General features: G+C 34.2%; 1 protein-coding gene across 3 annotated transcripts in view; it reads left to right on the top strand.

The window, feature by feature from the left end:
* The window catches only part of COL11A1 (collagen type XI alpha 1 chain), a 208297-nt gene that overhangs the window by 152446 nt on the left and 42483 nt on the right, over positions 1–13368 (top strand). For all 3 annotated transcript variants that reach the window (XM_047727896.1, XM_047727894.1, XM_047727895.1), the window contains 5 exons: positions 3924–4031; positions 9597–9704; positions 10625–10678; positions 12146–12199; positions 12700–12807. In XM_047727896.1, coding sequence (XP_047583852.1) covers positions 3924–4031; positions 9597–9704; positions 10625–10678; positions 12146–12199; positions 12700–12807 — 432 coding nt within the window. The remainder of the gene's footprint in view (positions 1–3923; positions 4032–9596; positions 9705–10624; positions 10679–12145; positions 12200–12699; positions 12808–13368) is intronic.

Genomic DNA, 13368 nt, shown 5'->3' on the forward strand with positions numbered 1-13368 from the left:
AAGGACCTACCTATTGCCATAAATTCTTTCAGGTTTTCTTATTTTAGAGGGTGTTCAATAAATAGGAGCTCATTCTGAGAGAATTGGTCTTTTTTTTTTTTTTTTTTAAGATTTTATTCATCTATTTGACAGAGAGAGATCACAAGCAGGCAGAGAGGCAGGCAGAGAGAGAGGAGGAAGCAGGCTCCCTGCCAAGCAGAGAGCCCGATGCGGGGCTCGATCCCAGGACCCTGAGATCATGACCCGAGCCGAAGGCAGCGGCTTAACCCACTGAGCCACCCAGGCGCCCCGAGAATTGGTCTTAAATGGCTATGTTTCTCCACTTACTAAAATTTAGAACAATAAATATGAATTATAATGGCACGAACAATCAGGGATTCTTTTTTCCTCACCATTTATTTATGAAATACTCAGTGCTTAGAAAAAAAGTCTTTGTATGGATCATGGCACATCAGGCCCTTATGGCCTCTTTCTGAAAAAAAAAAGCAAACTCTATTAGAATTAGATTATATTGCATACACAGAGTACTTAGCACAATAATTGTTTAATAGGCTTGATAACTGGAAAATAATAAGTTTTTTTAATATACATTTTGGCTTCCTAGCTGTTGACCTTAACACAGTCTAATGTGACATCTTCCTCTGGTAGTCTTCCAACAGTTGGGGTTTAAATGTAATACAGAATTAAAGAGAAAGATTTCATGGCCTAACAAATCAAAATTGCATCTCTTTTTGTATAGTCAATTACAAATAAAGTATCTCAGCACTTAAATTGGATGCTTAGTTTAGATTTGATAACACTAATGGGTAGTAATCCTTTTCTGAGATTTTACAAGTAAAATGTTAAAACGGAAATGTAATGCAATCATGATTACACCAGTTTTTCAGATAAGTAGAGATTTATATGGAGGGATGTCACATCGTATACTGTTTATTGTTGATATTTTTCTATTACCAAAAAAAAAAGTGCTTTATTTACTGAACTTTTTCTTTTTTTCTTTGTAATTAAGAAAACACCTTTGCATTTTTCTCAATTTCAGCATGTCCTTGTTCTTATTCCTCTTGTTCTTCTCCCTCTTCTTCCTCCTCCTCTCTTCTGTCTCTCTGCTGCTCCTTCCTTTTACCCACTTCTCTCTCCCTCCCTCCTCCTTGCCTTCAACCTCAACCTCTAGGCTCCCTTCTGACCTCCCTCTCTCTAATAAATGGAGATAAATCTTTACATTCCTTTTACTTGTATGGCAGTTCCTCTTGAATGCAAAAACACTTAGAGTACTCTATTCTTATTTTTCTCTTCTGCACTGGCTTCTGAAATCATTCATCCAGTCTTTACCTGGTTAACACTTACACTACTTGTAGTTGACTTTTTTCCATAAAAATATTGGATTAGGCTTCAAAAAAACATTTTGACAAAAGGTAGATGTTTATTACCTAAAAAAATACTAACTATAATTTTCCTTTGTTCTTTTTTGAATTTTTTTGAAAGATTTTATTTATTTATTTGACAGAGAGAGATAACAAGTAGGCAGAGAGGCAAGCGGGGTGGGGGTGGGGGGTGGGAAGCAGGCTCCCCGCTGAGCAGAGAGCCTATGCAGGACTCAATTTTAGGACCCCGAGATCATGACCAGAGCCTAGGGCTGAGGCTTAAACCACTGAGCCACTCAGGCAACTGCCCTTTGTTTCTTCTTTAGTATTTGAAATATGTAATTGATAAAAATTTAATTTTCACACAGTTCTTGGTTAATTATTATGCAACATGAGGAGCAATTCGTGGGTTTGTTTTTAGATATATACTTATTATAGTACAAAATGCCACTTTTGTTCATATCAAGTTTAAATTTCATGATTTCTTTAAACATATTTTTAGTAAAGTTTCTCCAAATTATTTCTCTCTCTTAAGTTTAAGATACCCTAAAATTTAAACAATTACAACAGTGGTTGCAAAATAAAAAGAATGAAATACAAAATCACTCTTTCTAGTGTCACTTTTAAATTATTACCAGTAGTCTTTTTTTTTTTTTTTACAACAAAGCAGTTTATTTGTGATCAATGTTTGAGACTCTATACATCCTTCACAAATTTAATTTTACATAATCTGATACTCCTCTTAAAACTTAAACTTTGAACTGCTAGACTTATTTCCCTAGAACAGAAGGGCTGGTATAAGTTATTTTCCGGAAATGAGGTACCGTTTCACAGAACTAGTTTCTTTTTTGTTTGTTTTCAAGTATTACCAGTAGTCTTGAATCTGTACTCTCTTAATTCATTTTAATTGTGTTAGCATTCAGATACCTGGTTAAATAAAAGCTATTCTATGTATCTTGTGTATTTAGCCAGGAAAAAATGGTATCAGGAAGTTGAGTAATAAATATTTTTGTAATCAATGAATATTTCAATAAAATTGAATTTAAAGAATTTCTGATTAAATAACACCCCCACATACACCCCAGAGTCATTGATGTCTCCATTAAAGAGAAGCAGTGGGTGGCTTTGTAGAGAAAGCACTAGGAGGAATCCAAGGGCAAAGTTTCTTTTGACTAGCTACATGATTATGACCAGCTACACGTTTCTCACCTTTACAACCAATGGGCTACAACTGCACTATCAACTCTATGGAGCATTTGTGGGGATAAAGTAACAAAATGAATGTGAAATGGATTTGTAAATTGTCAAGCCCTATGTCAGTATGAATTGTCATTATTATTATTGTTCTTGTGTTTATACGTAATTGGTTCTCTACCTCATAAAATATAAATTAGAACGAAGTCAGTAATTCATATTTGTATAATAAAAAGATTTCCAATTATATGTGAAGTATAATTTTAGAAAGTAAAAGTTAAGATATTATATTTTCCAGCTTTTATAAGTCATTTCTACTATGAGTTTTGAAATGGTGTTTTCTACATATAGAAGAACTATAGGTGAACTATTAATAATCCTATTTTCTAATATTTCAGATTTAGGTCAATCATGAAAGAAAATGTTAAATTGTAACTTAACCACCCATCTAGGAATCTAACTCAAATTCAAAGACAAAATTCTTGTTATTTTTTATTAAATAAAATTGGGCATAATAAATAGGTTATAACTGAGCTTTACATGACTTAGTAAATGTGTTTGTATTTCTTTTATTCTTCCTTTAAATAATGATTTCTTAAATTGTTCATAGATGGAATTAATATGAAGGCAGTATCACACTTATTTTTTTAATTTTGCATATTAGCTATTTTTTAAAGCAAATTAGTTGAAAATATATGGCATCTTCTTTGAAACTCAATTGGACATATCTAATTATATGAATTATATTAGCAGTGTTCTTAATAAAACCCAAGGACCCCTGTCAGACTCTAAGATAAACTTAGGGACCTTTTTTCTGGGAGAAAGTCCAAACTCTGGGATAGTGATTATCAAACTTTATTTTGTAAAAAAATTATATTTGTAGTCTAATGCAGTGACAATTTCTGAACTCATTTTTAGGACTTTGAAATTGTGATTCAGCAAGTTTGAAGTGAGGCCCAGAAATTGCTTTGAGAAAAATTAGTCTAGAAAATTTTTCTGCCAATCTGTAATAATATAGGGAGAAAACCATATAAGTAATTTATTGGATTCATGTCTTACAAAGCATTGTGAACAGTTGTGAACACTTAATATAGAATGATATCTGTAAAATATTAAGGATATACAAATTAAAATTATTCATCTTATCAATATTTTCCTAACTTCAGTATCTGTGCTTAATCTTGGGGCTACAAATTAATCATTCAAATAATGAGCACAACTTTTTCCATTTGAGATCTCCCAATTGTCTAAAAGTGACTTTTACGTTATTTACTATGCTTTAAGATTCCACTATGAAGTAAGTGATTCTTAGCCAGTATCACTTTTTTTCCCATCACTAATAACAAAATACTTTTTCCTATGTATTAGGGCTCACCAGGAGAACGTGGATCAGCAGGTACAGCTGGCCCAATTGGTTTGCCAGGGCGTCCAGGCCCCCAGGGTCCTCCTGGTCCAGCTGGAGAAAAAGGTGCTCCTGTAAGTAATTTCAAGGAGAAAATATATTATACTGCCATTCTGCACAAGTTATTACTTTTTATTCAAGGATATTAGCTCTTCATACTCCACTGCCTTCTCTCTGCATATGTGCCTGGCATATAAACACACATTTTTTTATATTTATAATAGAGAAAATTTCAAATTCAATTAAATAAGATGACATTTTCCCACACTTTATGAAACTCTAAGACCTGTGAGGGAGTTGGATATTATTAATGTAAAAGGCTTCTGATTTTGCTCCTTTTAAAAAATAAAATTGGAGTTTTGATTAAAACTATACTTTGCTGCTTTATATTAGAAAAGTATGCACTTTTCACTCCTCTTGTATTACAACTTCATATCCAGTATTTCCAAAGTCTGTATATGAAATCCACAGAAAGTGGCTGCCCTTCTCATGTAATTTGAGTTTTGATCTACAGTGAGTGAGATGGGAAATATCTAACCAGTTATTTTATCTTATATCTATTGGATTTAAAAATTTTATTTTTAAATGATTGTAGGCTATATTGTATCCATTAGGCTTATGTTTCTTTGTCAAGATTTCTTCTTGGTTTCTGTTTCTGCTTTTGATTTAATCATGTTAATTTTCTTTAAAAATTCTCATCCTCCAAGGTTAAAACACAAACTCATTCAATGAATGTGGATGAAATGGTTGACCATAATACATAAAAATAGGAGTTCAATACTTTTTATACATTTAAGTCTTAATATATATAATCTAATTTAAAGCTATAATTTACAAAATATTGATTCATTACTAAGATTTTATTTTTAGCAGCTTGCTTTCATTGTCCATGCATTTTCTCTTATTACCTTTTGTGATATTATATAAATGTTTCCCAATTAAAATGCTTGTTCTCTGTGATCTATTACCTTTCAGAAATATTAGAATGGGGCCCTACCACCTGTAGATAGATTTTTTGGTGCAAAAAGAAAACACATTTAATTGCTGAGAAAAATTTTAAAGCAATATATTTCCAACTTAGTAAATATGCTGAAAATGTAGACATTATTTTCTGAGATGTTAACAACTATGAAAAAATTATTCTCTGCCCCTTCATACAAACTTCCCACCAACTTTTATAGTATGATGTGTATGAGAAAGGGATGGAAAAGACAGACTTAGGCCTTCTCATACAAGTTCACTCAAAAATCCAGGGTACCCATATCTTGGCACAACATAGTGAAGAATGCATATAGAATAAAAAGATATACATTTCTTCTTATACGAACTGGAAATATACCAATTAGAAGAAGTCAAGGATTTTGTAAGATAATATATTGAAATACTACATTTTAAAGTGGTTTAATTCATTGGTTTTATGAAGAAAAAAGGAAAATTTTGAATCAAAGAAAAGAATATGGAAAAGTTCTGGAAGTGATAATAAGAAATTAGTTTTGTGAAATAGAGGAGATATTATTAACAAAAGGCCTTCCTTGTAAGAGCTAAGATTTGGGCTTGGATTTCACTGGTGATTGATGACACAATGACTAAGATGGGGAAAGAGATTCTCTGCCCATTTGTCCTCTCTCAATTATTCCCAACACCAACAAAAATTCCAAGATGTTTATTCTTTTTTTGTTTTTGTTCAACAAATAGTTATTAAGAACTAAGTGCAGTGCACTGTATTAGTTAATAGTTAATATTTTTGAAAGAGTTATCTATTTAGGGATAGTAGCATAAAATGTTTATACAAGTGTTAGGGGTACCCATAGACCTCCATGCAGAGGTCTAAAAAACTGACGAAACTGATGAAATGTTGGCTAATATGTTAAGTTATGTTATGTGCAGTTAATATGTTAATATGTTAAGTGCAGTCTTTTACTTCCTCCTAAATCCAAGTATATATAAATTTTGGATCTTAACTCCTCTGAGCAACTTGTGTTATAAAAATTTTATATAATTATTAGTAAGCTAAGTCGTGCATTTAAAAAAAAAAAAGATAAAATGGGGGTCTGTGGAAGGCAAGTCCTTGGCTAACTTTACCACCAACCCACCTTCCTAGAAGGAAGAAAATGCAAAACAAGAGCTGGGAATATCCACATGACTTACTTATGGCAATAACTGTGCTCTAATCTCTATCTCCAAATTAATCAATCAGTGTCAGGATTGTGAATCTGAGTTATTTAGAATAAGAGCAATGTAAAAAAAAAAAGAATAAGAGCAATGTTAGGAAGTATATTGCTGAATTCCCATGTGATGCAATATTGAGGCAGGGGAATAAAGGTTTGGACTGTCCTTTAGGGGAAATCATAATGGTGGGCATTTTGAAAGACTCAAGTAAGAGAGAGATAGAGTAAAAGCCCATGACCGAGAAACAGACTCTTAACTACAGAGAACAAACTGTTGGTTACCAGAGGGTAGGTGGGGGCAGATGAGTTAAACAGGTGATGGGGATTAAGGAGGGCAATGTCATGATGAGCACTGGGTGATGTATGGAAATGCTGAATCACTATACTGTACACCTGAAACTAATATTACACTTTATGTTATACTGTATGTTAAATAACTGGAATTTAAATAGAAACTCTTAAAAAAAAAAAAAAAAGCACCCATGAGTGATAGAAAATATATCCAGGGCACACCATCTTATAGGCCTGAGAGTGAAGAGTCTTCTTTGTTCAATGATGTAAAAGATCAAGAATACTGAAAGCCGAGTAAAAGCAAAAAGAGGGATGGGTACTTGGCCTGTTGGCCATTTGTGACCTCTGGGTAATTTTAGTGGGATTCAAAAGAAGACTGGTGATAAAGGAATGGGATCGGTACATGTGGAGCAAGCCAGTAGGCCATGTGGCTAAAAAATAGAGGGGCAGTAGGTAGAAGTACAGGGAGAATTGAATGCATTTCCTCTTATTATGATGACGCACATTTATCTGCTTAACTAATAATAAGAAAATAATAAAGAAAAGTGTCAGTGAGGATTAAGGAAGTTAAGGGTGTCAGAGTAAACTAGGGTTGTCAGCTTCAGCCAGTCAGAATTGGACTGGGAATTCAAGTCTATTATTTGTTTACTTCATGATTTTGACGAAGTTATTTAACATCCCAATGTCTCTGAAAAGAAGATAACCACAGTATTTTGTGAGGATTAGATGAAATTGTAGTCCTAAATTACTTTGTAGAATTGTGATAATAAGTCTTCTGTGAACCACCATAATCTTAAGTCTGGACAAGAGTTGTCGTAAAAAAGGATGGATAGATGCATAAATTGGCTTTGAATAAGGAGGGATGGATTCAGTGAATTATAATAAAAGTTGAGGATAAGGATGCAGGCAAAATGCAAGATCATGCCAAGTCAAACATAGGATATGGGGGTGAGTAGCTGCTTCTATCAAAATTTTAAGCTGAGATTCAGCCATTAACATTAGTGAAAAAGGTAGAAGGGATGAAGTAAAGACTGCTTAAGGAAAGATGGATGATGTTTCTGATAGTCCTGTAGGTTGCATGCCGAGAGATGCATACATAACAGAGGAAGAGTTTGTCATCTTGCAGAACTATAAATGAAGAATCTAAATTTAGTGTGGTGTAGAGCAGTTGAAAGATTATTCCTGACTCCACGCAGACCAGAATCAGAAAAAATAAATGGCAGGTGGTTCTTGGCTAGAGATAGTGTGTACTGTAATGAAGGCAGATAGGAATTAATCTGTCTTATTTACGGATGTTCTTGTATAAGACAATCGATTTTTGGCGCTTAGGCTCTAAAGGAAATACAAATTTAAGGAAAAGAATCTGAATCAGCTGATATGTTTAAAATGATGAAATTCACTATGAATAACACAGCACATTTTATGAGTATAAATAGGTTTGAGATATTGTAATATTTGATTTAAAGGAAATAAAAAGTCTCCAAGGTGACATCAGGGGTATGTCTTAAATGATAATTAGGGCATAGTGTTGAAAGAAGAGCATATGGAATCTAGGAAATGAATAAATCGGAGTTTATAAGTTAACTTTGTTTTATGGATATGTTGTTATTTCTGTTGTCATTAACAACTCAACAAATATTCCCTAAGTGCCTACTCTGGGTCACAGGACAAAGGGATACAATGGAATGCAAAAACAGACATAGTTTCTGCCCTCATATGATTTATTGTCTGATGGGGCAATTCGATAATAAGCAAAGAATCACTATGTATATAATTACAAACGCCAGTTAGTGATACAAAGGAATGTACTGGTGTATGTCAGCTTGTTCAACAGAGGGAACTGAGTTGGAATCGGGTCTTTTCCTTGGATGATGGAATGTAAAAGATGAAGATAAATAATCTAGGTGAAGGGTCCTCCTAGGCATCCTCCGGCCAAGTAACAAGAGAGTCATGGAATCAGCTTTCACTGAAAAAAGTTCTAGAGGGGTTGGAATGCAGAGAGCAAGTGCGGGGAGAGGTTAGATGCTGCTGGGCAGGTAGTAGGAGGCAGATAATGGCAGGCCACACTAGCAGTGTGGTCTTTATCTTAGGAATAGTAAACAAGTAAATTGACTGAAGAATGTTGGTAAGATGATCTGATTGTCTCCCTGGTTACGGCAGGGGGAATAGTTTGGAGATAAGAATAGATGTGAGAAAGGAAAAAAAGTTTATTTCAACCCTTCAAAAGAAGGCTACTGGTATTTTGGGATAAGGTGTTAGTGGTAGAGATAAAATGAAGTAAATACATTCAGGAGATAAAACAGATAAAACTTAATCCTTGTGAAGGGATAGTAAGTGGTTAGGGAAGGGGGGTGCTGGGAGAAGGGTAAGACAAAGCCAGAAGCTAATGACTTGTAGATTCCCAAACCCTGGAACAAGTCACTGAGAGCAATCGGGTATATATATATATACCTTACGCAAAACTGAGGGAATCTTAACTTTCAGGAAATAATTTATTTTGAATCCCGAAAGAACTCTTAATGGAAAATAATGTCATCATTATCTAGGAGCTATTTTCTTTAATTACATGATAGAAGTAAATTTAAAAACGGGAAAATAATGCCATTGTCAAAAAATAAAGAAAACTAATGGCTTTATCATTTTGAATCAGTAAAAGCAGCAATGAATTAAAATATAAAAATCTAGGAAAATCCATGACACATTTGTTAAAAAAGAGAAAAAGCTGATGCATAAAGCATATTATAAAGCCGGGAATATGAGCAAATGCATCATTTATGATTTATGACTTTTTTGGCCCAGCTATTTCAGTAACCTCACCAAAGAAGAATAAAAGCTCAGTGAATTTTCATCAACATCAAGCATCTGATTTATCAATATACAATACTTGATTGGAAAATATGTGTTTGAAGGAAAAATTCTAAGTTGAATGTTAAATTTGTGGACCATAGCTTGAGATTTATAAAACGTTAACGAGGATGGTATTCTTAGCCAGGAAAGAATGTAGGGATCTTTTGTGTCATCATCTGCTACTTGAAAATACTTTTTCTTGATAACATTAATTTCTTTTTCTAATATGAAACCCAGAGTATGACTGTTGTAGCTGCACTTAAAAATTGTAATAAATAGCTAATTTACAGGTTTCTTACAGCGAAGTAATGGTCTGCTGGATTTTCAATACAGGGAGAAAAAGGTCCCCAAGGTCCCGCTGGGAGAGATGGAGTTCAAGGCCCTGTGGGTCTCCCAGGACCTGCTGGGCCTGCCGGCTCCCCTGGAGAAGATGGAGACAAGGTTGGTATTCTTTATTCATATTAGTACCTCCTGTGAAAATTTAATTTTTTTTCTCAAGAATCCTAGATTTAATGCTTCTGAAAGTTAGATAACAAATCTTAAGATGGCTTTTTCAAAGTTTCATACATGTTCCATGTGCTCGAAGTTTTCAGTTTAGTGTGAGTAATACTATCTATCCACGAAATAGTATGTCAGATCTAAACAAAAAAAGGGAACACAAAAACAATCGTGGGGGGTGGGGGAATAGCAGGTGCCAAAATTGCTTATTTATTTTCAAAGATATAGCTTCTGAAATAAATGTGAAACTAATTAAATTAATTATTTGTATATACTTAGGATTTATGTCGTGGATATTGCAAAGGAAGACTTAAGAATGAGTCACATACCTGTTTGCTAATACTACTTTTCTTTTAGCCAACATGTAAATAAAGATTCTAAAACTCTTAAGTCTGAATGTAGGGCTGTGTTGTTAAGTGTATGAATTTAATGTCTCCTGATATTGTGAAATGCCATAACACAATTTATGAACCAGTCCGATAATGTGCGACATTTTAGCATTTTGAAGACCAGGAGAAAAAAATTAAGTAATTTTTGATAATGCGTAATTATATATTTGTATAAATCAATGTACTCCCATTATCAGTTTATAGTGATGATATTTTAGACAAAATTGATTTTGTGAATTAAAAATCCAGTTGCACTATTCCTCAAAGTTCAGTTGACTTTTGGTTGTCTATGTACTAGTCAACACTAAAAAGAGAAGCAGAGAAACCCAGGATTTTACATTTTAAACAATGACATTAAACACAAGCACATACTTACGTTAAAGTAAGATTTAATAATGGGATAATAGTGATGACAGTTACAATGCAGGCACGACATATTAGAAATAAACTTTAACTTAAATCTTTCCAATACAGGGTGAAATTGGTGAACCGGGACAGAAGGGCAGCAAGGGTGACAAAGGAGAAAATGTGAGTTTCCTAGTTCTTGCTGAGGGGCATTATACGTTCAACACTTTTGTTGTTGTTAACCACGGATATTTTTCCATAGTACTGCGTACTTATAATATCTGTACCAAATTACCTCTTCAGCAACTATTCTGTTGAGATTCAGTCAATTCTATTAAACCTTTTTCTGATGTGATGTTTAAGGTATGTAATAATTCCAATCCTGAAAGCCTTGCAGTGAGACTAAGTCACCAGCAAGTTTACCCTCCAACACTTTTGCATCATGAGTTCATATATCCCTGTGGTTTAAAGAGAAACCATGTCTTAGTGTGGTTATGAAAAGGATTTTGACCTGGTGGAAACCTGAATGTGTCTCAGGTACCCTGATGGTCTATGAACCCTGCTTTTGGAATCTTTAAGTACATTTTCCCAACAGGTGGCAGAAATTACGAACAATGACTGTTTTTCTTCAGTGCTCTGATCTTTTATAGTAACTGATCAGTTATTTATGTAAAAAAAGGCAGTTAAGAAGAAATATTTATGCATGTAAGACTCATAAACGTATTGAAATCTATTGCTCAAAAGAAGGCGTTCTGATATATTTAATATATAAACTAAGTTTGCACGTGTTTTCCTAGGAAGGACATGCAGATTTTCATATATCACTACATTCTGTCTATATAGAATCCCCCAATCCCAATATTCATTTACAAGATAATGTTTAGATAAATCTTTTTTTTTAAAGATTTTTAAAATTTATTTATTTGACAGACAGAGATCACAAGTAGGCAGAGAGGCAGGCAGAGAGAGAGGTGGAGGCAGGGTCCCTGCTGAGCAGGGAGCCCGATGTGGGGCTCAATCCCAGAACCCTGGGATCATGACCTGAGCTGAAGGCAGAGGCTTAACCCACTGAGCCCCCCAGGCGCCCTAGACAAATCTTTTAAGTGCTCTTTCTGACTCATGCCCATCTCAGTAAAGAAATCTGGCATTTTGAAAAGCTTCAAATGTGAAATTTCAGTGTTTTAGCATAAAAATCCATTTTTAAATATCCACATTACAGATGAGAGTGCTTTAAATAATAACTAGCAATTTAAAGTTGATTGCAAATACGCAAGTCTGAGTCTCAAGAAGTAAAACAAATAATGATTGACTGCACTAAATGCAAAAGGCTTCTTTTCTTCTCCATAGAAGTGTAAAGATGCATAATAGATTTGTTTTTAAGATTTTATTTATTTGACAGAGATCACAAGTAGGCAGAGAGGCAGGCAGAGAAAGAGGGGGAAGCAGGCTCCCCACTGAGCAGAGAGCCCGATGTGGGGCTCGATCCCAGGACCCTGAGATCATAACCTGAGCTGAAGGCAGAGGCTTAACCCACTGAGCCACCCAGGCGCTCCTGCATAATAGATTTTGATCAACCAAATGATCTGTGCTGTTATAGCTGAGGCTCTTCTGTCTTCACTTGCAAAATTACTTATTTTTATATCACCCCAGGGTCCTCCTGGTCCTCCAGGTCTTCAGGGTCCCGTTGGTGCCCCTGGAATTGCTGTAAGTACTCTTCTTGTTCAGCAAATTTATATCCTCACAGTTGCCTGATTAAATTTATGAACTGTCACATAACCAGTTGATTTTGTGCAGTGATGAGTTTTGTACGTTTAATATTGAATCAAGTTTAAATAATCTAATATAGCTAACCAAGCTGATCTTTGTAAACAAAAGATGTTATGACTTCATTTGAAAAAAATAATAACCAGTTGAAAGTACTTAATTTGTAATAAATTCTGAACTTCATTTCCCCTTCGTTAGACAGCTTTTACATCCTTTGGTATACATGAGAAAATAAAAATCAACCATACTCCAGAAACAAAGAATGTAAATTCCGCAAACAATGGTGTATTTATAGTAGACAATGGAAATTTAATCCTTTTACTTGGTTATTTGTAAATAGACCATCTTTGATTAAATTAGAAATAGCTATATTTTTATGATGACTTATATCAGAATCTTGATTTTTCCAGTTTGTGATCATTTTCATTATTCTACTCTAGGGAGGTGATGGTGAGCCAGGTCCCAGAGGTCAGCAGGGGATGTTTGGACAAAAAGGTGACGAGGGTGCCAGAGGTTTCCCAGGACCTCCTGGTCCCATAGGTCTTCAGGTAAGATGTTCCCTGTATCGTGTACTTAGTCATGTCCACCTACTTCTCACACTAGCTTTTCTGGTCGATATAAAACCAAGTAGCCTTCCTTATTATGTGTAGGAACTTGAATAAGATGTTTAGCCATAATGATGTTTTACTTAATTGTTAGCCCCACCTTAGGTATCATACCTCCTTTCTTCATTCTCATTTTGCTTAAAGATGAACTACAACCTAATTTAAGGCTGATCATTAAAAGTGAGAGGTTAGAAGGGTGCTTTTGTAGGTCTCATAGCAAGAAAATTAGTACTTCAGATGGCTAGCAAAAATTAAAAAATTCTCTTTCTTTAAGAAAGAGCAAACTGCCTATCACAACTACCAACAGATACTGCCAAGAGCAAATGTTAAACAATAATAGGTAAAATACATAATTAACAATGGATCGATCATTTAAAATAACTTATTTTAAATTATGATTGTATTTTATGAAGCATATTCAGGAATAGAAATATGAAATTGCAAATCATTCAAATTTTCTTTCAAATACGTCTTACAACTGGACCTTTAGGCAGCCATGTGCAC

Source organism: Lutra lutra, chromosome 4 (genome assembly GCF_902655055.1).
Source record: "Lutra lutra chromosome 4, mLutLut1.2, whole genome shotgun sequence".
In the NCBI taxonomy this organism is placed as follows: Eukaryota; Metazoa; Chordata; class Mammalia; order Carnivora; family Mustelidae; genus Lutra; species Lutra lutra.